General features: G+C 33.9%; 2 protein-coding genes across 5 annotated transcripts in view; both read left to right on the top strand.

Annotated features, from left to right (window-relative positions):
* The window catches only part of LOC107037903 (inositol-pentakisphosphate 2-kinase), a 62,560-nt gene extending 40,789 nt beyond the window's left edge, over positions 1 to 21,771 (top strand). For 2 of the 4 annotated variants that reach the window (XM_015256725.1, XM_015256723.1), the window contains exons 2-7: positions 12,648 to 12,856; positions 17,991 to 18,198; positions 19,596 to 19,789; positions 19,862 to 20,257; positions 21,038 to 21,318; positions 21,394 to 21,599. In XM_015256725.1, coding sequence (XP_015112211.1) covers positions 12,761 to 12,856; positions 17,991 to 18,198; positions 19,596 to 19,789; positions 19,862 to 20,257; positions 21,038 to 21,318; positions 21,394 to 21,565 — 1,347 coding nt within the window. In that variant the 5' untranslated portion in view covers positions 12,648 to 12,760 and the 3' untranslated portion in view covers positions 21,566 to 21,599. The other 2 variants (XM_015256726.1, XM_015256724.1) reach the window with 2 other exon arrangements.
* Positions 233 to 1,410, top strand: LOC107037904 (protein BTG2). Its single transcript, XM_015256727.1, has one exon. The coding sequence runs from the start codon at positions 824 to 826 to the stop codon at positions 1,394 to 1,396; it is 573 nt and encodes a 190-aa protein (XP_015112213.1). The 5' UTR covers positions 233 to 823; the 3' UTR covers positions 1,397 to 1,410.
* Positions 21,772 to 26,329: the final 4,558 nt, after the last annotated feature.

Genomic DNA, 26,329 nt, shown 5'->3' with positions numbered 1-26,329 from the left:
CCCCCCCCTCTAATATCCATCACCTTACACACCCGTAATCCCGCTACTGTTGGCTGTGCGCAGAGCCATCACGTGGTCCCCCCGAAACCGTGGAGTGGGAGTAATGAAACCATAGAGTGGGTGATGGTAGAGGCGCGCTGATTGGTCGACGTTTGGTGCCACCACCCGTTTCTCCATGAACAAAGAATTGAGTCTTGCTCATGAAGCATCACCAGTGCGGAGCCATTAGAAAGTCCTCGGCAGTGGTTAGGTGCGGTTCGTGACTAGTTTCTATTCGGAAAAACCATAAAAAAAAAACACAACTCATTCAAAGTAAACTGAAGCTAAATAAACCCAGTCAACTGCTAAATTTCGGAGACGAAAACAAATCAGTAACCGATCGCGAGCCCTCGCCAAAGTGACGATTAATTAACAACGCAATTAAAAACCCGATTTTACGCAGTTCGCAGACCGGTTGTAGTGAAGTGCCCGTTGTGTTCTCACCCCCACGACAATCAACCTACCGCGGTGAACAGAGAAGCGTAAAAGCCCGAAGTGCAACAATAGAAAATAAATCGTCGTTGGTAACGGAAGGTTAATTACGACTCGTTCGAGCTGGAGTGGCAACGCTCTAACAACCGCTACGTGCAGTGGCGACGCCATTTTGAGAATACTGTGGCCATTTGGAAAGTTGCTGAACGCTGCACACCGTGACCCCTGACAGAGTAAAAGGGGGCCACCGAGTACTCCGAAAAAAAAAAAAGCTGAAATAAATAAGCGACGAGCCCGAGCGTAAAATAATACGAATAAAATTCTCGAGTCGCGGGAGTGGTGCGGAATAATCATGAAGTTGGAAATAATATCGGCGGCTGACTTTCTCGTTCAATTGCTCCGGCTACAGGCTGGCCAGCTGTCGGAGCGTCAACTCGACGAATTCAAGTCATCGTTGAGTGAAGTGTTACGTAGACGCTACAGAGACCACTGGTTTCCAGACCGTCCAAATCGTGGCTCTGGCTATCGTTGTTTACGTATCAATGGCAAAATGGATCCAGTGATAGCACTTGCGGGGAGAAATGTCGGTTTACTGCCGACAGTGTTGCACACACTGTTCCCAAGTGAATTGACAATGTGGATTGATCCAGCTGAGGTGTCCTATCGTATCGGTGAAAACGGTTCGATCTGTGTTTTGTACGAGAGAACAGAGCCTGATCCCGAGGGGATGACGTCGAGACCATCGTCTTCCTCGTCGTCAGTGTCGTCGAGCTGCTCCTCCAGCTCGGTGTCCTCAATGTCAACGGCGTCGTCACCATTGCCAGCCTCGCACTCCCAGCAGCAGCAGTACGAGAGCTGCAAGGACTCACTGATATACGAGCACTCACAGTTCAACGAACAAATAGCAGCGTTTGTATCAAGTTGAACGGTTCAACAATGGAGAAGACAAATCAATTCATCGAATTAATTACAAATTATTGAATATTATAAACGCCCACATTGATCTTCGTGTTTCCTCGTGTTGTTTCGCCACCGATTATTCAATTTTTAATGGGAAAAATTAGTCAACATTTTGCCCGATAATGAACAGCCCTGATGATTAAATGGAATTCGTACTACTCTTTGTATTCACGTGGAATTATCAGATGAGATCGCGTTTTTTTGCCAAATGTTTCTTATGTTCTCGATTGGAACGAGAGAGAGAGAGAGACTGGGATTCATCAGTGAGAGGGGGTGGGAGAGAGTTGGGGGTTCTGTCTCTCATCGCCATGTTGGACGCTCGCCGTCCATTAGCCAACACTCGTACAACAAGTCCGTCCATCTGACTCCAACCGACTGTTCTGTCGCACCACCACTGGGAGGATATCGTGAGGATACTGCGTCATCGGTGGAATACAACGTCAATGAGATAAAACATGTACTAGCCTCGTGCAAGATAACTGATCTCAATACTTTTTTTATTGTTATTAATCGTTGTGATTGTAATCCATCGTTTATTTTCACTTTTTCATTTACATTTCGTCTCGGCTTTGCATTCATTTTTAGTTCTCAAGGACACGTGGGATGATGTTTTTTTAGGGAAGAGAAGGAAATTCAGGAGGGAGGGGGAATCCTCTTTGTCTGTAGCAAATTTAGGAATTGTTTTTTCGTAGAGTTATTAATTTTTATCTGTGGAACTGCTTTAATGACTCGATTATTGCATTGTCGAGTTAATAAAGTAGTTTTATGAATAAAAAATAATAATTTCAGGAGAAAATAATTCTTAAAGTTCATATAAACACAGGGATTCTATTTCACCTTAAGGGAAAACGAATCCCCTTTGTCTATATCAAATTATAGAAATGTATTTTCTTCTACAGCTATTTTTTTTCATCTGTGAAATCACTTTATTGACTCGATCATTGCATTATTGAGTAAATGGAGAAGTTTCATGAATAAAAAATAATTCTATCATTGCATTTTTGACTCAAGCACTTTCACGAATAAAAAATAAAAATTGCAGGAGAAAATAATTCTTAAAGTTCATATAAACACAGGGATTCCATTTCACCTTGAGAGGAAACGAATTCCCTTTGTCTATATCAAATTATAGAATTTTGTTTTCTTCTACGGCTATTTATTTTCATCTGTGAAACCACTTTATTGACTCGATCATTGCATTATTGAGTAAATGGAGAAGTTTTATGAATAACAAATAATTCTATCATTGCATTTTTGAGTCCATGAAGTATTTTCATGAATAAAAAATAATGTGATCAGTGCATTGAGTCAATGAAGTACTTTCGTGAATAACAAATAATTCAATCATTTCATTTTTGAGTCAATCAAGCACTTTCATGAATAAAAAATAATAATTGCTGGAGAAAACAATTCTAAAAGTTCATATAGACACAGGGATTCCGTTTCCCCTCAAGTCGACTTGGCCAGACAATTGTCGAAATCGGCTTGGAAGGGTTTGTCGCTTCGCTACTGAATTTTTTTGATTTTTATGAACAACGACGGACAATCCTTGATATCACGGCACAATATACATCGAGATTAAACGCGTCCAACCCCTTTTTAATGATTAATCGCCACCGTCATCATGTCAAATCTCTCAAAGACCTCAAATTTAAATACGAGATGTAGAAATATGAGGGGGGAAGTTGGAGGGACAGGAGAGAAAATTTAATAGTATGTGTAAATGTACATAGACACATAGCATTTTATGTAGAATTGGAGCGCAGGTACGTGTACGTATTTGTGATCTGTTTATTGTATATTACATCCTTTTTAAAACAACTGTGATTTTATTCGCGAAATGAAGGGATTTAATTGTACGAGAGTTGTACCCGGGATATTCAGGTTTTTTGTAGCAAGTTTCATGGATGGAAAAAGTTAATTTAAGAGGCTAGCTTTCTCTGAGGGAGTCTATCAGAAAATTATACAGTTTTCTCCTGGAGTTTTCAACCGATTTTTTTTTAAGAGAAAAAAGTAGATTTTTATTTTTTTTTCTATAAAAATTGTCGAGAATGAATTTTTCAATTTTTCTTTTCGTGGATTTTATTATAAAAGACAATTAAAATGCGATGGGAAAAAGTTGGAAAATTCATGCCCAAAAATTTTTATTTCCAAAAAGGACACGATAGAATTGCATAATCTTCGATAGAGTTGGAGCAATAGTATTTTAGAAAGTTCTGTTAAAAAAGTATTCTAACAGAAATCCAAAAGACTTCTCATTCGTTTTTATCAACAGTATCGCGTATGTGAAAATTTAATATAAAATTCTGTTGAATTTTTATCGAAACTTTATGAGAATTGCATTGGAATTCTATTAAAAATCTGTCGTTGCGCCAATTCTATAAAAAATTGTACAACTTTACCCTGAGTTTTTCAATTCATGTTTTTAATAGAAAAAAGTAGATTTTAGATTTTTTCCCGCCAAATAGTTCTTGGAAAAATGACTTGATAAAATTGCATAATGTTTAATAGAATTTATTTTGTCCGCCATTAATTTTGTCCGCCAATTCTACGAAAAATTACACAATTTTAACGTGTCCTTTTCAATTCACATTTCTAGTAAAAAATAATAAATTTTGATTTTTTTGTACAGTCGATTCTGTCGCGGTTTTTCCCCAATTTTTTGGAATTCTATTAAAAAATCTATCGTTGCTCCAATTCTATAAAAAATTGTACAACTTTATCCTGAGTTTTTCAATTAATGTTTTTAATAGAAAAAAGTAGATTTTAGATTTTTTCCCACCAAATAGCTCTTGGAATAATGACTTGATAAAATTGCATAATGTTTAATAGAATTGGACCAATAATATTTTAGAAATTTCTGTTAAAAAGAATTCTAACTGAACTTCAAGACTTCTCATTCCTTTAAATCAACACTTTATGAGAATTGTATTGGAACTCTATCAAAAAATTCCATTAATGTTGTCCGCCAATTCTACGAATAATTACACAATTTTAACGTGTCCTTTTTAATTCACATTTCTAGTAAAAAATAATAAATTTTGATTTTTTTGTACAGTCGATTCTGTCGCGGTTTTTTTCCCATAAGAATTCTTGGGAGTCAATGTTCCAAGCTTTCTCTCTTGGATGTTATTCTAAAAAACGACTTAAAATACATCTGAAAAACCTGCAAAATTCATCCCCAAGAATTCCCACATAAAAATAAAAAACCGCCGACTTCTTCCCAACAATCAGCAGAATTGTTCAATACCATTTTACCCAAAATTCACTAGAAATTCACCTCGGAAAAGATCTGATTTTTGTTTTCTATTAAATTTTTCCATCCACTCTTGCTATCACAAAATTATCACCAGTTATCAATCAACCCGTAACATGCCACCGAAATAATCGTACAAATGATATATTATTTTTTATTATCACCCTCTTTCTTTCTCTCACTTCGCAAATTTCAGTAGTTCAGGGATGGCTGGTCCCTCGTTAACGTGATAAAAAAAACAAATGATGATGAGTAATTGAATGAATTTGTTGAGCGAATGAATGTGTGATAATTGTGCAGTGAACGAATGAAACAAGTTCGCAGATTAAATCGTTCCGATGAGATGCCTGAGAATATGAAAGAGATGAGAAAACAAATATTTCAAGGTGATACCAAGGAGACGGATTTCAATTATCGTCTTGTCAGACGCTTTTTGGGGGAAGGCTCTGTGTACGTAGCAATTAGTGTTAAACACATCTGTGATTATCGTAAACGGTGAAATGAGTAAAATGAATTCATGTAAAGACAATATTTGGTGGTATTGGTTGACATAATTAATGCGTTCTCTCCGATAAATTTTAATAACGAACAAATAATTGGGATTTTAGGTCTATTCCAGCGAATCCTTCGCCAAAATAGCCGTTAGTTATCGAATTTCGAGTCAATTAAAATTCTGTTCATGAAGGAGAACAATAATTGTATAATTGAATGTGAAATTACATTCATCTTTGCAATTCTTTGTCTTTTCTGGGTAAAAAATGGAAAAAACTTTCACGAGATGAATTGTACATACAACATGGTCTATTTTGGTTCAACATTTGGTGGAATGACCTACGTAGACACAAAACTCATGAAGAACTACCCCCCATTGTACATTCACCCCGACATTTTTAGTTGTATTAATACGCGCCCATACAAAATCATGGCTAAACTGGTACCTCCTGATGATTTATTTAACATTTCATCCATCAGTTTCCATTTTCTTCCCATAATACTTGTATCGTCATTCGACAGGTTCAGTTTACGCACTATTTTAAACTTGTAAATTGCAGCTAAATTAAACGAAAACGAATTAAATGCTGAAATTTTTTACATTTTAATAATTTCACTCTCATTTTTGTATAAATTCGTGATTACTGTACAGTGAAAAGATGAAAAAACAACTTTATATATAAATATATATATTATATTTTAGATATAATCAGAACAGTCTATGAAAACAAAAGAAAATGTTATCAGCATTTAATTGGAATTTGCGTGCAAATAAAGTGTCTGCGATAATAACTAATTCCACGAATTCAATTGTAATTAAAATATATACACTCTTCAGCAAAACTTGTAATTATACATAGAGTCCTTCAGGAAGAATTTGTACAAAAAAAATAATGAGAAAATGACGAAAAAAATAACCGCTGGGTACGTGGTGTCCAGCAAGTCTGTGATTTTAGCTTGGTTAATTCAGTATTTTTTTAAATAAAAAATGAAAAAAAGAAAATGACAAAAAAAATATATATTAAAGTGGTGATTTACAAGGTGGAATAAAAAAAATCGAAACGATAAAACTGTAATCATGAATTGCGAACGAAATGCGACAGAGTGTGAGTGAGAGAATATACGTGGAGGTGGATTGAATGTGTGTGAATTTTAAATGGAAAAATGAGAGTTCAAGTACTTGACGGGGGATTTGAATTTTGATGGATAATAAGAGGTGCGCGAATATTTTCAATGTGAACAAGGAGCAATGAGTCGTTTGAACAAACATTAAATGATAATGTTGGGGGGGCTTGAAAGGCCATTAGAGGCAAGGGAAATGGAGATGATGTGATATTCAACGAAAATTTATTTTACATTCGAAAATTGTGGATTTATCTCAACAAGGAATGGTTTCAGGGGAAAATTTCAGAAGATTTTTTCTGTAGAGAATGGAATTCCCTGCAAAAATATCGCCTGACATTGTCCCTTTAAATGATTTATCGAGATAATCCACACTCAATGAAATGTGAAAAATGGATTTTCCACTTCACCACTGAATCACAAAATCTAAAAAATTTCAATTATGCAATTAACGAATTCTGAAAGATTGTTGAGCCGTGGTTTTAGAGTTTTCTAATTTCGTAATTAGATAATGAACACTTTTTTGCATCGTTATGAAATATCTCCAATGTTTCAACCAATGTATTATCCACCGAAGTTGATTGAAATGCTCCCACTAGCAAAATCGAAGACAGTAGTTGATTTTCTGTAGAATCAGCCTGAGTTGTGAAAGAAATGTATAGGAATAAAAAAAACGCGAAACAGTCTGAATAAAGCCTCAGTAATGTAAAGAATCCATTTTTTTTCACAAAATGAGATGTTGAAACTGTTGTTCGTTCTGTTCTGTAACTGGAACAATTGAAATGTTTGCAAGCAGACACACATTTCCGTTGCATTTAAATGAACTGAGTTCTCTTCAGTCCTATTCGATAAAGCTGGATGAGAAATGTAGGCAAACCTGAAATTTGTTGCACATAGAAAATGTATTTGAGAATTAAAAACAAACGTGGAGTTGATGCAAACCACGCACAGGTTTTTTTTTCCTTCAAAATAGATGAGAAACGATAAACACATTGCAGCAGACTCCTACGAGGAAACACTCGAATCCCTAGTAACGTAGGTTCACTATTATCATACAATTATAATATTATATCTATTATGTCAGTGTATAATTATATTTAGTTATTAAAGGTTCATTAAAAAATGATGAAAAACAAAATTGATGATTAAAAAGCTATAATTTTCCGCTTGTATATATACGCCGTGAGCTCGAAAAAATGAAAATCTTTAACGAAATATTATGAAAAAAATCTATAATTTTTTCGACTGTTTTTGTACAGAGATAAATAAAAACAAAAGGCCTCGTGCTTATGGAATTTCATGAAAAATAATTGGATTTTTGTCATTTCATTGTTCCCAATTCTTCCTCGACACTTGAAATAATCTTGAGGGAGATAAGAGGCGTGGAGAGCTGGAACATCGAAGAAGAAAATCATTGTCAAATTTTTTATTATTATTTTTTTTATCGTTATTTTACATCGCTTCGACCCGGTTAGGGTATACTGCGATGATGATCGAGACTTTAAATGGTTAGATCGCACCGTTCTACCCGGCCGGGATTTGAACTCGGAACCTTCGCATGTGAGGCAACGAACTTACCCACTGCGCCAAGCCACCGGGCGTCAAGTTTTTTATGAAAACATTCGGCAGAATTAAACGAGGCGATTTTTCAAACTTCGTTATACTTCGTAATTTTGATTAAGAGAAAGGAATAGTATATTTCAGTACGTGTGGGGCAATTTCGTCTTTAACGTGTGTGGGGTTTACAGCATGAGCCGAAGGCGAGTGATGTAACCACACACGTTAAGGACGAAATTTCCCCACAAGTACTGAACAAAATTTTATGTCACGAAGCCTGAAACCGGCTGGATTACACACTCGACGCTTCGCGTCTCGTGTCAATTTCTTGTTTTTTCTTAGTTTTTATGGCCTAAAGGAGGTTAGGCGGTGTTTGAGGTGAATTTGAGAGTGAATTTCTGTGGTTCCCGGTAGCTTAGTCGGTAAGAGTGCCCGGCGCGTATCTGGGAGACCCGGGTTCGANAATTATAACTTTCTTTTTTTTGCGAATTCTTAATGATTTTTAAAAATTGTATTTTGTAATTATTATAATTAATTTTTTCAATTAAAAATACTTTACAAGTTTTTTGAACTACATATTTAATGAATATAATTAATTTTTTCTTCAGAAGTTCCGCATAATTTTTAAATCACACTTTTTTATAATTATTTTTTAAAATAAATGTGATCTTTTTTCTTTAGTGGGGGGGGGCCCCACCGGGGGCCTCGCCCCCTGGACCCCCTTTTCTCGTGGGGGGCTTCGCCCCCCACACCCCCCCTCCGCCCCCAGACTTCATCACGCACTTATCATATAAAATAGTATACGCAACACGTGCGGACAGCAGGCGGTCTCACTCGGGCGGCTGCGCCGCCCTCGTGAGTAACCGCCTGCTTTCCGCATTAGTTGCGTAATGTACTATTTTGGTGGAACTTATGACATTTTGACCTGAAAGTACTTGCTTTCAAAGTAAATGGACAATTTACATGAATTTCAAAACAGAGCGACCCAATTTTATCACACCCTGTTAGATATTGAATTATTTCGAATCAATCTTCAATTTCGATTTTTTTTTCTGTGGAAGACGTAACTCTACGAAAAGGGCCTGTGGGCATTTTTCCTGAGAATCTCTTGTTTTTAAGATAAATATTGATTGTTCTCATTCGTTCCTCAATCCTCGAAAAAATCTAGTCGGAGACAAGAGGCACGGAGAGCTGAGGCATTATAAGAAGGAGAAAATCATCTTAAAGTGTTTTTTACGGAAAAAAAGGCAGATTGATGAATATAGGACAAGATTGAACGAGTTGATTTGTCAAACTTCATTTTACTTCGTAAATTTGAGAGAAATAAAGGCATTTTCTGGCGGAATTTTTTTTTTCACTTACAAAGAAGGCATTTTGTTCTGCAATCACTTGCTTTCAAAGCAAATGGACAATCAACACGAATTTCAAAACACAACAATTTAATTTTCCACATCCTGTTGGATATTCTGCAGAACAAGTTTACGTTCCACATCCTATTAAATATTGGATCGCCTCGGTAATTCTGAAGGGAAAGTGCGGCGAGAAATTTGTTATAGGAAATTCAATTCTCTAAAAAAAGTTTCTTGAAATTTTCTCCTGAAACCACTAGTTTTCAAGCTCACACTCACAATCCCCAGATGTCGATTGATCAATTATGACGAAAAAAAATAACGCGTTTCCAAAGTAAAACGTGAGTTCGACTCACGAAAACTTTTCTTTTTGTCAAATATTGAATGATGTTTTCAACGAGTGATTTTCTAGAAGAAAATATCATACGACATCTCTTGCTGCAAATTGTCTCAGCTACAAAAAATTATCCCAAATTAATAAAGCTTCCGAAACGAAATAAGTCGATTTTTTAATACTCAATCACCTCGATGAGGAGTAATTGCACCAGGAAAAACTCTTTCGCAGCTGACAAAATTCCCAATCCAAATTCTCCTGACATCCTCTCCTAAAATTTCTCATTTTCTGAAGAAATTAATATTTCACAAAAAAAATCAAAGAATAGCAAGTCTTATTCCATCTTGTTAAATACCGAATCATTTCCACGAGTAATTCTAGAAGAAAATGTCATATCACAATGTCCATTGCAAATTTCCTCAGCCACAAAAAACCTACGACTGCCCCCCAAAGCCCCTCGCATTGGACACAATTTCGGAATCAACATAAACGTTTATTCTACTTAGTGGTGCGCCATTTACTACCGAATACTCTGGATAATTTCATTTTTTCATTAAAAATCCCCGCCTCGTCAACAAAAACACGAGGAGTAATTGCCCAAGGAAAAACTCTCTCGCAGCTGCCAAAATTTCCAATCCAAATTCTCCTGAAATTTTCGCTTAAAATCTCTCATTTTCTGAAGAAATGAATATTTCACCAAAAAAAATCAAAGAATAGCAGTCTATTATTCCATCTTGTCAGATACCGAATCATCTCCGCGAGTAATTCTAGAATAAAATGTCATGTTAAATGACTTCCCCCCAAATCCCCTCGCCTTTGACACAATTAATATAAACAAACGTTTATGTTAATTCTGAAATTGTACTTGTTGATACGCCATTTACCACCGAATACTCTGGATAATTTCATTTTTTCATTAAAAATCTCCGTCTCATCAACAAAAACACGAGGAGTAATTGCCCAAGGAAAAACTTTCTCGCAGCTGCCAAAATTTCCAATCCAAATTCTCCTGAAATTTTCGCTTAAAATCTCTCATTTTCTGAAGAAATGAATATTTCACAAAAAAAATCAAAGAATAGCAGTCTATTATTCCATCTTGTTGGATACCGAATCATCTCCGCGAGTAATTCTAGAAGAAAATGTCATGTCAAATGACTTCCCCCCAAATCTCCTCGCCTTTGACATAATTTCAGAATTAACATAAACGTTTATTCTACTTGTTGGTGCACCATTTACCACCGAATACTCCAGATAATTTAATTTTTTCATTAAAAATCCCCGTCTCATCAACAAAAACACGAGTAATTCCAATCCAAATTCTCCTAAAATTTTCGTCTACAATCTCTCTGTGAAGAATATTTGTAATGAATATTTCACAAAAAAAATCAAAGAATAGCAGTCTATTATTCCATCTTGTTGGATACCGAATCATCTCCATGTGTAATTCTAGAAGAAAATATCAATTTCAGAATTAACATAAATTAAATAAATTCTGGAAGAAAATATCAATTTCAGAATTAACATAAACGTCTATTCTACTTGTTGGTGCGCCATTTACCACCGAATACTCCAGATAATTTAATTTTTTCATTAAAAATCCCCGTCTCATCAACAAAAACATGAGCACTCGAGTTAATGGGAGTAATATTTCAACGTGCGACCCACAAGCGCACGCAGAATCACCTATTGCCTACTACCCAGAGAGCAACGTGTTGTGAGGAGGTCAACGTCGGTTGTTGCCCTGACCGCCTCTGTTTTCTTTGGCTCCGTCACATTGGCCTCGTAGATGTCTATCTATTCTTCGCGTTGCCACTAAATCAACCATATATATCCCTCGATTGTACCTTCACTGGGAATTATTCGAGTCAGCAATCTAATCAAATCCGGATCTGGGAGACCTGAAAATGCTTTTTCATGTTGAGGAAAAAATAATTCCATGTAGGGTAATCAGACCAATGGACCAATAGACAGTTAAGGAGAATTTGAGGTCCGTCACGAGATCAAAAATTGCTATTGTATTGTATATAGTATAGTTATTTTTGCTAATAAATTAGGAATATGCACATCATTCCCTTCTGTCATGTATAATTCATTATTTATTTCATTTCATTAAGGCCCGGGTGGATTATCTTTTGAACACGATCTTGGTTGTTTTTTTTATTTTGATAATCTGAAATGATCTCCAATTATTATTCAGTTTTACATAGCCCCGGAGTCTCCAAAAATTATGATTGTACAACCAAAAAAACGTTGAAAAGAAGCTGAACGTTGTCAAAGAGCGTTTTTAAATAATATTGGGAAATAAACCCAATAAGGAGGAAATTGCAAATTAATAATATTAATTTCTCTTAATTATTTCTCTTAAGGCCTGGGTGTACTATATTTCGAATGTTATCTGGATTTTTTTATCTTTCGTAATCCAAAATTGTCAATTGAGTGGTACATCATGTAGAAATTCCCAAAAATTATGATAGAATGATGAAAAAAAATGGAAAAAATTCTGAACTTTTTCAAAGAGCGTTTTTAATTGAGATTCAGAATGAGTTGAAAAAAGTGGAAATTCCAAATATCTGATTCGCTGTGGCAAATTATCTATTAGCTGTCATTTTCCATAGTGGATAACAAAACACTAACTCCTCATTTTTCTCTTAAATTTTTTCGTGCGTGATCTCAGTAACGAAGTGGTAAAATGTTCAAGTCGATTTTGACTGTTTGCCAGTTTTCAATGAATATCTAAGATTCTAAGGGAGATAGCAAAATTCTTGACTAGACCTTTTCTACAGCACTCAATTCACTCTACAAAAAAGGTCATTATAAAAATTTCGTTATCTGTCTTAGATTCGGAGATATGCCTCAAAAACTCAGATGAGTGCTAAGTCGACTTGAACCGTTTTACCACTGCGCTACTGATCTAATTTCGCAATTTATCTCTCTGTCTATCAAATATAATATTTCGTTTTCTTACATATTATACATTAGTTTTATTACCAAAAATGGAAGTTTGGAACACAATTTCGTCGTTGTCTACGTCTGGTTACCCTAGTCAGTTTTATACTATTGTACTATATGTATTATTGTCTTATTCCCTTGTCTTATTTCTCGACAGTTCGCCAATAGTAATGGATGAGAAGGATGACTCGGCGACATTCTTGAGCATGATGTTGCTGAACTAGGCTGATCAGAACAGAACAGAACGTCTTTTGTGCGAAAATCTATGACATGGAATTGATAATCCGTTACTTAGAGCCTTGTCATCTGCGAGCGTATTCGTACAGAGGAGAGGGCAACGCCAATCTTGTCATATCCCTGCCATTGGTGAGTTCTCCACAGTTTTGTTGAACTAATCCTTTTTGGTAGTCGATGCATGCAGGAAAAAATTCTATGGAAAAAACTTGCGAATGCGGTGGAAAATTCTGTTTCATTTCTGTTAAACTTGTATTGAAAATTAAACTTCCATTAGGTTTTAGGTGATTCTATTGAGAAATTTCACAGCTTATCTGCAGTATTATTTCAATAAAATATTGGCAATGAAACATATTGTGTAGAGAAAATGCATGGAATGGAATTTTCTTTTAATGAACGGAGAAGAAAAGTAGAGTAAATAATGCATTCCGATGGATAATGGCTCGATAGAAAAAATTGTATTAAAATACGGAATTCTACGGTTTTTTTCTGCTGATATATTCCATTTCTACTTTTTACTGATATCGCATTTATTTTGAAAATAATTCATTTTCAATGCAAATTTTGTAAAGCGTTATTCGAGCTCGAAATAATTCCCTACGAAAGTATATTCTACGCCTGGCTATTCGCACTAGGGTAAACCGCCCAGTAGATGGACGCCTAAGAAAACCGCCCAGTAGATGGACGTTTGTTTTTTAGCAAATGAAAAAAACAATTGATCGAAAAAAAATCGTCACTCAGGGGTTAAGAATCACGACAGTTGGTGAAAATTCAAAGCAACAATTCACATTTCAGTGTTTTTTTGCGTAATTTCCTATCAAAAAGTAGCTCGTCCATCTATAGGGCAGTGTCCATCTACTGGGTAGCTTACCCTACCATACGCAGCGTGTCACACGCGGCGTGTGAGACGCAGATTCATATATGGGTCGGCCAGCACTACCACGCAGCGTGTCGCACGCAGAAATTCATATAAGGCTCGAGTGCAGGAGCGGGTATCGAAATATAGTGCAGATGATTCTAAGGATAATTTTCCAAGCAGGGGAGACTCCTAGACCCCAATGGACAATGTTGTCACAACTCTGCTTTTCAATTGAAAACAGACATCATCTTTAGAGACATTTGTCATGTTTGGAGGTCCTAGCACGCCATTTCTAGACCCGTGCTTTCATTTGAGCCCAAAAAAACATTCACATCTTGTCTGACATCTCTGATACAAACTCTGGTCTTCAACTCTGGTTTCAATTGAAAACCATTGGGCCGATTAGCCAATCAGAGGGCAGAAAGGGCCGGAATATAAAAAAAAAAATTGAAAACCATTATTTCGGGAATAGCTGAATTCAAGGGAAAAAGTCAAAAAGGTTCTCTTTTCTCTAATGAAATTTGTACCGACAATGTCTTTTGACAGTTCCTCCTAAATTAACTGAATCGCAAGGTTATTTATTATTCAAGAAAACGTGAAAAGTGAAAACGTTCGGTTTCAAAGTTTGTGTTGTGTTGATTTCTATTAATTTAAAAACAAATTATTTTAGGGGAAAATCAGTTTAGACCTCTTTCGTGCTTGAGAAAATTCCATACAAAAGTATACTTTAAAATTATCCATTCAAAGCACTCATTATGAAGATAATTTAATTTTCAACAAAATGCAGAAATCAACTTATCCTGCTTTGATACTCATTTCAATTGCTCATTTATTTCGGGAATAGCTGAATTCAAGGGAAAAAGTCAAAAAGGTTCTCTTTTCTCTAATGAAATTTGTACCGACAATGTCTTTTGACAGTTCCTCCTAAATTAACTGAATCGCAAGGTTATTTATTATTCAAGAAAACGTGAAAAGTGAAAACGTTCGGTTTCAAAGTTTGTGTTGTGCTGATTTCGCATTAATTTAAAAACAAATTATTTTAGGGGAAAATCAGTTTAGACCTCTTTTATGCTTGAGAAAATTCCATACAAAAGTATACTTTAAAATTATCCATTCAAAGCACTCATTATGAAGATAATTTAATTTTCAACAAAATGCAGAAATCAACTTATCCTGCTTTGATACTCATTTCAATTGCTCATTTATTTCGAGAATAGCTGAATTCAGGGGAAAAAGTCAAAAAGGTTCTCTTTTCTCTAATGAAATTTGTACCGAAAATGTCTTTCGACAGTTCCTCCTAAATTAACTGAATCGCAAGGTTATTTATTATTCAAGAAAACGTGAAAAGTGAAAACGTTCGGTTTCAAAGTTTGTGTTGTGTTGATTTCTATTAATTTAAAAACAAATTATTTTAGGGGAAAATCAGTTTAGAACTCTTTCGTGCTTGAGAAAATTCCATACAAAAGTATACTTTAAAATTATCCATTCAAAGCACTCATTATGAAGATAATTTAATTTTCAACAAAATGCAGAAATCAACTTATCCTGCTTTGATACTCATTTCAATTGCTCATTTATTTCGAGAATAGCTGAATTCAGGGGAAAAAGTCAAAAAGGTTCTCTTTTCTCTAATGAAATTTGTACCGAAAATGTCTTTCGACAGTTCCTCCTAAATTAACTGAATCGCAAGGTTATTTATTATTCAAGAAAACGTGAAAAGTGAAAACGTTCGGTTTCAAAGTTTGTGTTGTGCTGATTTCGCATTAATTTAAAAACAAATTATTTTAGGGGAAAATCAGTTTAGACCTCTTTTATGCTTGAGAAAATTCCATACAAAAGTATACTTTAAAATTATCCATTCAAAGCACTCATTATGAAGATAATTTAATTTTCAACAAAATGCAGAAATCAACTTATCCTGCTTTGATACTCATTTCAATTGCTCATTTATTTCGGGAATAGCTGAATTCAAGGGAAAAAGTCAAAAAGGTTCTCTTTTCTCTAATGAAATTTCTACCGAAAATGTCTTTCGGCACTTCCTCCTAAATTAGCTGAATCGCAAGGTTATTTATTATTCAAAAAAACGTGAAAAGTGAAAACGTTCGGTTTCAAAGTTTGTGTTATGTTGATTTCTATTAATTTAAAAACAAATTATTTTAAGGCAAAATCTGTTAAGACTTCTTTTCTACTCAAAATTATTGAATGCTCAAGAAAATGTGAAAAATCAACTCTGTTTCAAAATTTCTGTTGCATTGACATCTCATTTATTTTAAAATCAGATAATTTTGAGGGATTGAAAACAAATCTTCTTAAATTCTTTTTAGATTGTAAAATATATCCCTTTAAATAATGGCTCCCGAAATTATTCAATGTTCAAGAAAATGTGAAAAATGAACTCTGTTTAAAAATTTCTGTTGCATTGACATCTCATTTATTTAAAAATCAGATAATTTTGAGGGATTCGAGAACAAATCTTATTAAATTCTTTTTAGATTGTAAAATAAATCCCTTCAAATGAAAATCAACTCTGTTTCAAAATTTCTGTTGTATTGACATCTCATTTATTTCAAAATCAGATAATTTTGAGGGATTGAAAACAGATCTTCTTAAATTCTTTTTAGATTGTAAAATATATCCCTTTAAATAATGTCTCCCAAAATTATTCAATGTTCAAGAAAATGTGAAAAATGAACTCTGTTTCAAAATTTCTGTTGCATTGACATCTCATTTATTTCAAAATCCGATAATTTTGAGGGATTTGAAAACAAATCTTATTCAATTCTTTTTAGATTGTAAAATATATCCCTTTAAATGTCTCCCAAAATTATTCACTGTCCAAGAAAATGTGGAAAATCATCTCTGTTTCGAAATTTCTGTTGTGCTGGCATCGCATTTATTGAAACTACAAATAATTTTGAGGGAAAATCCCGCAAGACCTCTTTTGTATTCCAAAAAATTCCCAAAAAAAACATGTTTTGACATTTCTTTCAAAACTCACCACCAAAATAGCCCCTATTTATCAATATACGTGTAAAAGCTACTTGTGACTTTTTCCCACTTCACCGTCGACTTGCGAAGACCTCGAGTCGCTCGAAAAGGTCATTGACTCGAAGTTATTATTGCCTTATATACATAGCCCTCGTGCTTATATTTTCAATATTATATGGTGCATCGAGTTATAAGTTATATTTACGTGCGATCGTGCTGAAGTCCACGTCCCCATGATTTTTCGAACTTCCATCGGTTCTTCATCAGTCTAATTTCGGAATCAAAGAACGCTTCAATATCCTACAGAATATCCAATAGAATCAGTGCAAAAAACAAATGGATTTTTTTTTAAGGCCCGGGGGTACAATCTTTCGAACGTTATCTCGATGTTTCTTTTCATCTTTCGTCATGTGAAATTGTCAATTAAGTCCTGCATCATGCAGAAGTTTTGAAAAATTATGAATGAATAATCAAAAAAAAGTAGAAAAAATTCTTATTTTTTTCAAAGAGCATTTTTAATTTATATTCAGAATAAGTTGAATAATAAGAAATTGAAAAATGTATCTGATTTACGGTGACAAATGGCAGCCTGTCACTCAATATCATGCAGGGGGAAGACTGATTTCGTAAATCTTTTCCCACACTGCACAGAGACATTTATTACGGTAAAGGCTCTTTGAAAAAAGTTGTAATATTTTGGAGAATTTTTTAATCACACTTTTATCACATAAAAATGGCAGATGACTACATACCACTATTTTGAGAATTGAGATACCTAGCTGTCACCTCCCATGAGGAATTAGTGTTTTGTTATCCACCATAGAAAATGACAGCTAATAGATAATTTGCCACAGCGAATCAGATATTTGCAATTTCCACTTTTTTCAACTCATTCTGAATCTCAATTAAAAACGCTCTTTAAAAAGTTCAGAATTTTTTCTATTTTTTTTATCATTCTATCATAATTTTTGGGAATATCTACGTGATGTACCACTCAATTTACAATTTTGGATTACGAAAGATGAAAAAAATCCAGATAACATTCGAAAGATAGTACACCCGGGCCTTAAAGACTATCTATTTTTGCAATAAAATTTTTAATCTCGGCGCAGGCTCCACATGTTTGGCCGTAAAAATCCTCTTCTGATCATTTTTAATAAACAATTGTCTTGGCATTAGTAAGACTTGTTTGAGAACTCCACTGTTTTTCTCTCAGTGTTGAATAAAACATGGAATTAAGCTCATTGAATTTTCCCCCCGGCTGACCCGAAATACATGACTTCAATTGTTGGGTCTGCCTACTGTAATGATAGACGCCAGAGAAGGCGGTGAAAGGAATTGACATTTACCATATTCACAACTTTTTTTTTTCTCTAACATCGCGATGAATATGAGAAGTAAAATTTTCTCGCATTGCAGGCAAGGAGCATCCTACGCTTTCGCAAAATCGAGCTGACGGAGGAGGCGCCGATCGATGGAGTAGAGACGAGGGTATTATTCGAATGGAGGTTCTTCATGAAGTTCGTTTCGAAATTTATGGGAAGGTTCGTTACTCCCCCCGAGGTGATACAGTGCCATCCAAGGGATTTTGCAGATTGGGATGAGAGAGTTGAAATTCTGCGTCCAGGTAAACAAATCGTTGCTTTACGTCTTCAGAAGAGGTTTCAGTGCTTTAACGATCTTTAAATAATATTTTTCGATATTTCGAGTTGAACATCAGGGTTTTTTCAAACTTCATCTAACCTGCAGTTACTCAACATTTTACAATTATTTTATCATTCACACTTCTAATGAAGTTGGAAAGTCTACTTATTCAAGAAGATAAAATCAATGAAAGATTGTAATTTTCAATAATTTACTTTAAAAAAGATTTATCAGGCTAAAGATCATGTTTTCGAAATCCTAACAAATTTGTTGACATTCAGATTTTGAGTAGTACTAGATTTCATGGAAAAATTGAATAAATTTTCATTATTTATTTATGCGACAGAGAATAATTTATTGCAAACGGTAATTTATCCTAATGGCATTTTGACAATTTTGTTCTCAACATTTTTTCTTATTTGAAATTAGATTTCATAGCAAACTCAAGCTCCATTTAATCCTGGGTTACTAAACATTTTACAATCATTTTATCATTCACACTTCTAATGAAGTTGGAAAGTCTACTTATTCAAGAAGATGAAATCATTGAAAGATTTTAATTTTCAATAATTTACTTTAAAAAAGATTTATCAGCCTAAAAATCATTTTTTCGAAATCCTTCATTATTTATTTATGCGACAGAAAGAATAATTTATTGCAAACGGTAATTTATTCTAATGGCATTTTGACAATTTTGTTCTCAACATTTTTTCTTATTTGAAATTAGACATTAGAGTCAACTCAAGCTCTATTTAACTCTATGTTACTATACATGTTACAATTATTTTATCATTCGAAATTCTAACAAAATTATAAAGTTTGCTTATTAAAGGAAATTGAATCACTAAAAAATTGTAATTTATTGAAAATTACGACCCATTTCTTCAATAATTTAAAAAATAGGGTTTTCAGACTAAAAATCATGTTTTCGAAATCCTAAAAAATGTTTTGACATTCACAATTTCACCAGAAATTTGATATCATAGAAAACATTGTCATACCAAATTTCTCTTATTTACTCAGAAGGGGGGATTCATAAACAATTAATTTTCCACACTAAAAATCATTCTTTTTAAATAATATTTCATCCCAAAACCATTAAGTTTCCGAAAGTTAGACCAATCTTCATTATTTATTCATAATAAAACTTTCAAACCGGAAGTGAATCCTTAAAAAATATAATTTGACCGTCGCAATTATCCCCCAAATTAAAAAAATTATTCAAAGTTCAAATATTGAAAATATAGAAATATTTTCATCAGTCAAAAAAAATGAAAATTTCTCTCCAGATTGACAAAAAAAAAGTAAATTTATATTACAAATCTCGAATTATTTCCACATCATGCGCATCGAGTCTTAAAAATACGATTGAACTTACAGTTCACCGAAAGCATAAAAATTCATACAACGAATTCGCCATAAAGCTACCAGACTACGCCAAACTTAGTGACCACCTTGACGTAGACGCAAGGAAGCCAACATTCTGCATTGAGATCAAGCCGAAACAAGGCTTCATGCCAGAATCAGAAAGACAGACAGAGCGTTGCCCATACTGCATCAAACAATTCCACAAGGTAAAAAAAAAATGCCATTAACAACGATAATTACTAAGTAATCCTCGAATGCATGTCTTTAATTGCTCGCAGATATCCAAGCGAGCTGTGAATAAACGAAGCAGGTATTGTCCTTGCGATCTCTTCTCAGGGGATAAAACTCGAGTGCACCACGCCATTGCTGCTCTCATTGAATCCCCCCAGAATAATTTGATAATATTCAGAGAAGGAGAGGTCGTTTGGGGTGAAGGACATCCCTGTGATAATTTAGATAAGGTCTTGAACGAGTGGCTCAACAATGGATCTCAAAAAGACAGTCAACAATTGTTGAATGAATTATATGAGCTGATAGCAGAGGCTATGTATCGAGAATTTCCTCTCGATGAAAAATCGAGCGGCTCAGGTATAAAATCCGATGATATCATCGCAATGTCACGTGTGGATGTGAATCATTCAACGTCTGGTGGCATTCAAGGAGCAAAAGAAAAGGTAGAAACCAGAAAACATTTTTTTTCCCTAATTACTTCTGAACGGAAGCTTTGTAATCGCCCAAATTTAAGGATATCCAAGTACTTTGGCTGTTTTTTCTCAGGGATAGCCATATCCATAAATTACATTTACCGTTAAATTATTAAGTGGTCAATTCGTTAGGAGCACTCTTAAATTTTAGTTATTGAAGTAATCATCAAGTTAAATATTCAAATTCTGAATTATTTATTAGTCAGTAATTTAGTTAGGAAGATTGACGTTTATTTGGATAATCGAAATCCCTTATAAGACAGTTGGTATTATGTACTTAATAAACATTTATTATAATAAGGGTCACGAGGGTTACAATGAGGGTCAGATTAAGGATCCAAATGAGGCTCACAAGGGCCAGATTGGGAATCACAAAGGTCAGATTAAGGATTCAAATAAGGGTCACGGGGTTCAGAAACTAAGGGTCACAAAGGTCAAAATAAGGGTCATGGGGTTCAGAAACTAAGGGTCACAGAGGTCAAAATAAGGGTCACGAGGGTTATAATGAGGGTCAGATTGAGGATCACAAAGGTCAGATTAAAGGTCCAAATAAGGGTCATGGGGTTCAGAAACTAAAGGGTTACGAGAGGGTCCGAATAAGGATCATGAGGGTCATATCGGGGTTGGCGAGCGGAGCGCACAACAGGGGGCGTAGCCCCCTAGTGCTATAAAAAAATGTGCATGAGCCATGCAAAAAAAGCAAAATAAAGAATAACGAATAACAAATTTGTTTTCTTTATCTATTTTCAGATCTGTAATTTCCCAGACGGAAATTTACCTGAGGGTTCTATTCTCGGCTGTCTCTTTCGAATGCAACAACTACACAGTTCCAGTGCTGACCACGTATACAGAATTTATTCACAACATTCAACACACCTCAATGAGGAAATCGTTTATTTCTCAGAGTCATGTGAATACAAATCCGGAGAGAATAGCATTGACTTCAGTGATATTTTAATCTTACGAAATTATTTGCTATTCACTACTGCCAGGGATTGCTCGGTGCTGCTCACCTTTCGCGAAGTTGATCCGTAAGTTTTGGAGAGTCATTGGAATGGAAAGAACAAGAGATTATTCTTGGGGTTTTAATGGATTTTTCGTTTCAGACGAGTGGCGTTCGAGGTTCCACGAGAGCACGTCATCACTGGCGTTGATCAGACGTTTGTTTTTAACATTGGGCTCACGGATTTAGATCCCAAGCCCTTGAATCGTATTGACAGACATCGTCGACGTGCAATTAAGGAGTTGAGTGTTGTGGGGGAGTTTCAGAGTTTATAATCCAGGTTTATGCTTCAATAAAGGATTATTTATTTTTTAGAGAGATCTGTGTTTTATCTATTCATCTGTGAAAATGACACGCCATGGGAAGACCTTAGAACACACTGAGGGAAACGTGATCATAAACATGTCTTGTTTGAACCAAAAATCGCTAGATCTCAAGCAGGGATGGCCATCAATATTAAATTTCTTTAATATTAAAAGGTTTTGCGACTTACATTGATAAAGGTTTAAATACACTCATCAAAATTTAACAATAATGTAATATTAATAGTTTAAATTTTCGATTGATGATGAATTAAATATTTGATAATATAGAACTGCAAATTTTCCATCAAGTGAATATTTCCAATTTCTTGAAAGGAACTATCGATTAACCAAACAATTGGTTAAACTAAATTATTGATTTATTGATTTATAAAATAGTTCAAAATTTGGATATTTAAATTAATGATTAATTGAATGATGAAAAGTTTAAGTTAACTAATTGACGGTTTCAAAGTTTAACGGTAATTATGATTTATGAATAAGGCTATCCCTGATTTCAAGTTCCTTTCTACTTACCATCAACTAAATCTAGAACAATTTCATCATCTCTCTTTTGGGCATGTGAATCAGTGAATGGATTGGTTACATTCAGTGAGAATAGTTTGGACATTATAACATCACTTTCTGAGATGTGTTGACAGCACATAAGTTTGTAAAATCGTCACGTTCGTAACTTGTCTCCTTTTTATTATCATTATCGTAACCCAATCGTGCCTTCGTCTACCATTTATTCATATGTTTAATTAAACATTTTTATTTAGCATGTGTAAATGGATGCATTTAATTTAAGCCTATATTTCGCGCAGGAAAAAATTCAATAGAAAAATCTAGCAAATTTGATAGGCAATTTTATTGAATTTCTACTGAATTTTCTATTAGTTTTTGGGCGGTTCTATTGAAAAAGTCAATAAAATTCGATTTTTCTATACAACTTATTTTATTGAGATATTTTCTGTAAACTTTCCTCAGCTCTCATTTTCTTTTTTTTTTATTTGCTTGGTGAAAAGAAAAGAAAGATAGAATGAAAAGACTTAGAAAATTTGAGCCGAAAAAATTCTATAAGAAATGGAATAAGTCGTGTAGAAACATATTTTATTTATTGCACAATAGAAAATTTCACTAGAATCGGCCAAAAACTACTGGAAAGTTCAATAGAATTATCTATCGAATTCGCTACGTTTTTCTAGAAAGTGTTTTTCAAATTTGTTGGGTCTATAAACAATAAATGAATAAGTAAATGAATAAATAAATAAATAAATAAGATAAAAATGACAAAGATAGAATTTTTTTTATTTTAACATATGAAAGTTTCAAACAGTAATCGCTCTCATTTTAACAACGAAATATTCGACTCAAGAATTAGAATAACGAATGAGTAATACCAGGGATAAAATTTAAGAAAAATCAAATCAAATGTTCAGGACAAGATGTTGCATTCTTGGTAATTTTCTTTTTAAAACAAGTGTAAAATTCAAAGCAGCAGAATTTTTCTAAAAAAATTCACAATTGGAAGTCTAGAGCCTTCCGCAAAATACTTGTGATTTTTCCCTTTTAATTTTTACCTTTTCTTTGCTTTAAATTTCTACTATGGGATTGTTTTCATTTCTTCTCTTGTCTATTGAGCTCTGTTTTTATAATTTATCACCCGTCAACTGTCAATGGACCTATTGTTCAAAATGATGTTCTCTCTTATTCGACACAATCTTCACTAACAGATCACCCAAAATTTTATAGCCTCACATGCAGATTTTTCTTGTAAAAACGGAAGCCATATATTGAAGTTACAATACATATATTCAATATTCAATGCTTGATAATTTCCAAGTTGCAATTTTTTAGTTCAAACAAGACTTTTTTTCTCTCAACCTTCGCTTCAATCAGATATTTCAATCAAAAACAATTTTCAATTTCATCTTGGTCGAGTTACAAGAAGGAAAAATGCTGTACGGATAATAAAACTACTATTGAAATTATAATTTCAAAATTCCCGAGGTATTGCCCGATTAACGCAATAGAACAGGAGTTATCCTGTTACGTCCCAAATGGATTACTCTTTTATTTTCACTGAGTTAAGAATTGATCTGGATTTAGAAGAAAAGATTTAACCCTTCTGGTCGATAACTCCAGGTGTTGAGGGAAGCTATTCCTTTAGGTAGGTTCTTTCCAATCGACTACTGCGCGTAGCTGACCAATCAAACACGATTAGGACACAATTGTTTAATTTAACAATATTTATTCAATAACAAATAACACTTGGGTTTATTACACTGTTCACTATTGTAGTCTTTGAATCTTATGATTTAAGTTTCACTTGATATTTTAAATGTTTTTTTATTTCTTCAATTTTGGTTATTTCAGTTGACTTCGATTATTTTAATAACACTGTGATTTGAGTCCCGAACACCTTGAATTAGGAAATAGGATTTCGGAGTTAGAATATTCACCGGGACTTGACTTGAACTAGAAGTTTAACTTAGTGTTTTGAATAAGATCGGAAGAGGTAGTTATTTCTACTTTCCACTTTGAAGTTGTAGATTGAAGTGATTTCTCTAAGGAAGGATTTGAATATCTAAGGGTTTCTTAGCGGTCACGCGTGGGCGTTCACGCTCTAGTTTCAGAGGGTAGGATTGGTTGATTAGGGATGCTGGAGAGGATAGAGGCGAGCCGGTTGGTTTTTGGGTCAAGCGGGGAGCCTCGATAGTTATGATTGGATTTTTGGACATTAAGGGTGCAGCTGCGTTTTGACTCTTAAGAAAATTCTGTTCTCACGGAACGTTAGAATTGGAAAATGTCACTTGACACTTATGACTTTCAGATTTTTAGAGTTCGCCGTGTTCGGTTTACAATTTCAGGATGAAAATACTTATCTTACATATTTATTTCGACTTTTATGATTTTTTGAAAAGTTTATGATGCACGTGTGCATCCATCTGTTTTTCGGTTTCGTTTATCACGTGGGAATGGTATTTTTAAATGTTTCTCAAGAAAAAATGTGGTCTGGACACTTGAGTGTTATTTCTTAAATGTAATTAATAATTTCTTATTTTATTGGATTGGAAAAATGATATTCGAATATTGGGCCTTATATACTAATTGCTGGTAAGACTCGACAGTCGATAAAGTAAAGTTAAAAATTTAATATAACGCCATCAGGTGGCCAAGGTAGGGACGTAACAATCCACTTGCTTAATCATCAACTATTCAGCAAAACTTTGGATTTGAAAAAGTGAGTAACTAAGAACGTGTTTGGTATGAGGTCTTTTCGATTGAAGTTTCAATATTTACTCAAAAGAGAAGATGATGTCAGAACAGGAGAATTGATTCTTCCCATTTGACAGTAGTACTACTGAAAATAATATTGTCGCAAGTGTTCTGACGTGCCCGTCATTCAATAATATATGTAAATTTTTTTTCATTCGGGGAACAAGGCAATCTTTATCACTTCGTGTTCATTGCTTTCCGATGGCATAAAATTATTCTTATTTTTCATGTCAAATCGACGACATGTGAACCACGAGGTATTTTCGTTCTATTATTCATTCATTTTTGTTCTTGTTTGAACTTGTTGGATGACTCAAGTATTTTGTCGCAAAATATTCCATACTATTATGGAAATTTACGATAAAAATGAAAAGTTTTGAAGACGACGAGAAGTAAATGTTCAAAATAAAGGAAATTTTTTTAGCAACTTCTCGCCATGAATTCTCCATTTGTTTTCCTCCTGTATTATTATTTATTTACTTATTTATTTATCCACATAGCTGATTAGGCTTTTTACATTTTTTTCCTCCTGTATTGTTCTTCTCTTTTCGCTAATGTTTGAAAAATTTGAGCTGAGGAATTTCTACAGAAAATGTCTCAATAGAATAAATTATGCAGAAAAATAAAATTTCCTTCATTATTTTTATAGATTATTTTGCATTGAACATTTCTACGAAAAACACAGATAAGCTGCGCAATTTTCTTCATAGAATTTTTTTAATAGAAATTCCAATAAGATTGTCGAGTGAATGCACAACGTTTTCATATGAAATTTTTGCGTACGTTTTTTGATTTGATTCTTCGAATGATTCCCATCTCCCGATCTTCCCCGACACTTTAAACGTTTTTAAAACTTATTTTTCCCCGACATTTTTTAAATGTCAATGAGGAGTTTAAATGTTGATAAAATTTGATAATGTTTTTTTAATACAAAGAACAATTCCTTCCCTTCGTGACGAGCCTAAACTGAGCTCAATTGATCAATTGGTTTCTGAGTTATGAATAATTTTAAAAAAGTCTAAAGTGTCCGTTTTACCCCACCCACCCCTATATTTCATGTATAATATAATTATTTAAAAAAATATTTATAAAAAATGAAAGTATACATATAAAATACATAAAAAAACATATATATACATATACGTAAAAAAAAATAAAGATATATCAATAATATATCCAAAAATTATATTTAAAAAAATGAAATGAATGAAAAAATTAAAATGTAGATATAATTTTTTTATATCATATATCATTTTTTTCTCTACTATAATATATATAATAGATAATACCGATAATTTGAAAGAAATTAAATAAAAAGGTATTCAAGTTTAAGATGGATATATTCCTAAGCACAGGCATGGCGGAATAGATTGCTGACAAAAAACGTTACATTCTTTTTTAAAAGAGGAAAATTCTTGCATACGTGATCCCCGATTCAAAGACCTCCCATCTCCC

The sequence above is a fragment of the Diachasma alloeum genome, unplaced genomic scaffold (genome assembly GCF_001412515.2).
Source record: "Diachasma alloeum isolate Michigan unplaced genomic scaffold, Dall2.0 Dall_scaffold_00271, whole genome shotgun sequence".
Lineage (NCBI taxonomy): Eukaryota > Metazoa > Arthropoda > Insecta > Hymenoptera > Braconidae > Diachasma > Diachasma alloeum.
The sequence above is the reverse complement of the archived record's forward strand: the minus strand, read 5'-3'. Positions and strand labels throughout refer to the sequence as shown.

Bases quoted from the DNA above. Each gene is read 5' to 3' on its own strand.
- LOC107037904 (XM_015256727.1), top strand. From the start codon at position 824: ATGAAGTTGGAAATAATATCGGCGGCTGACTTTCTCGTTCAATTGCTC.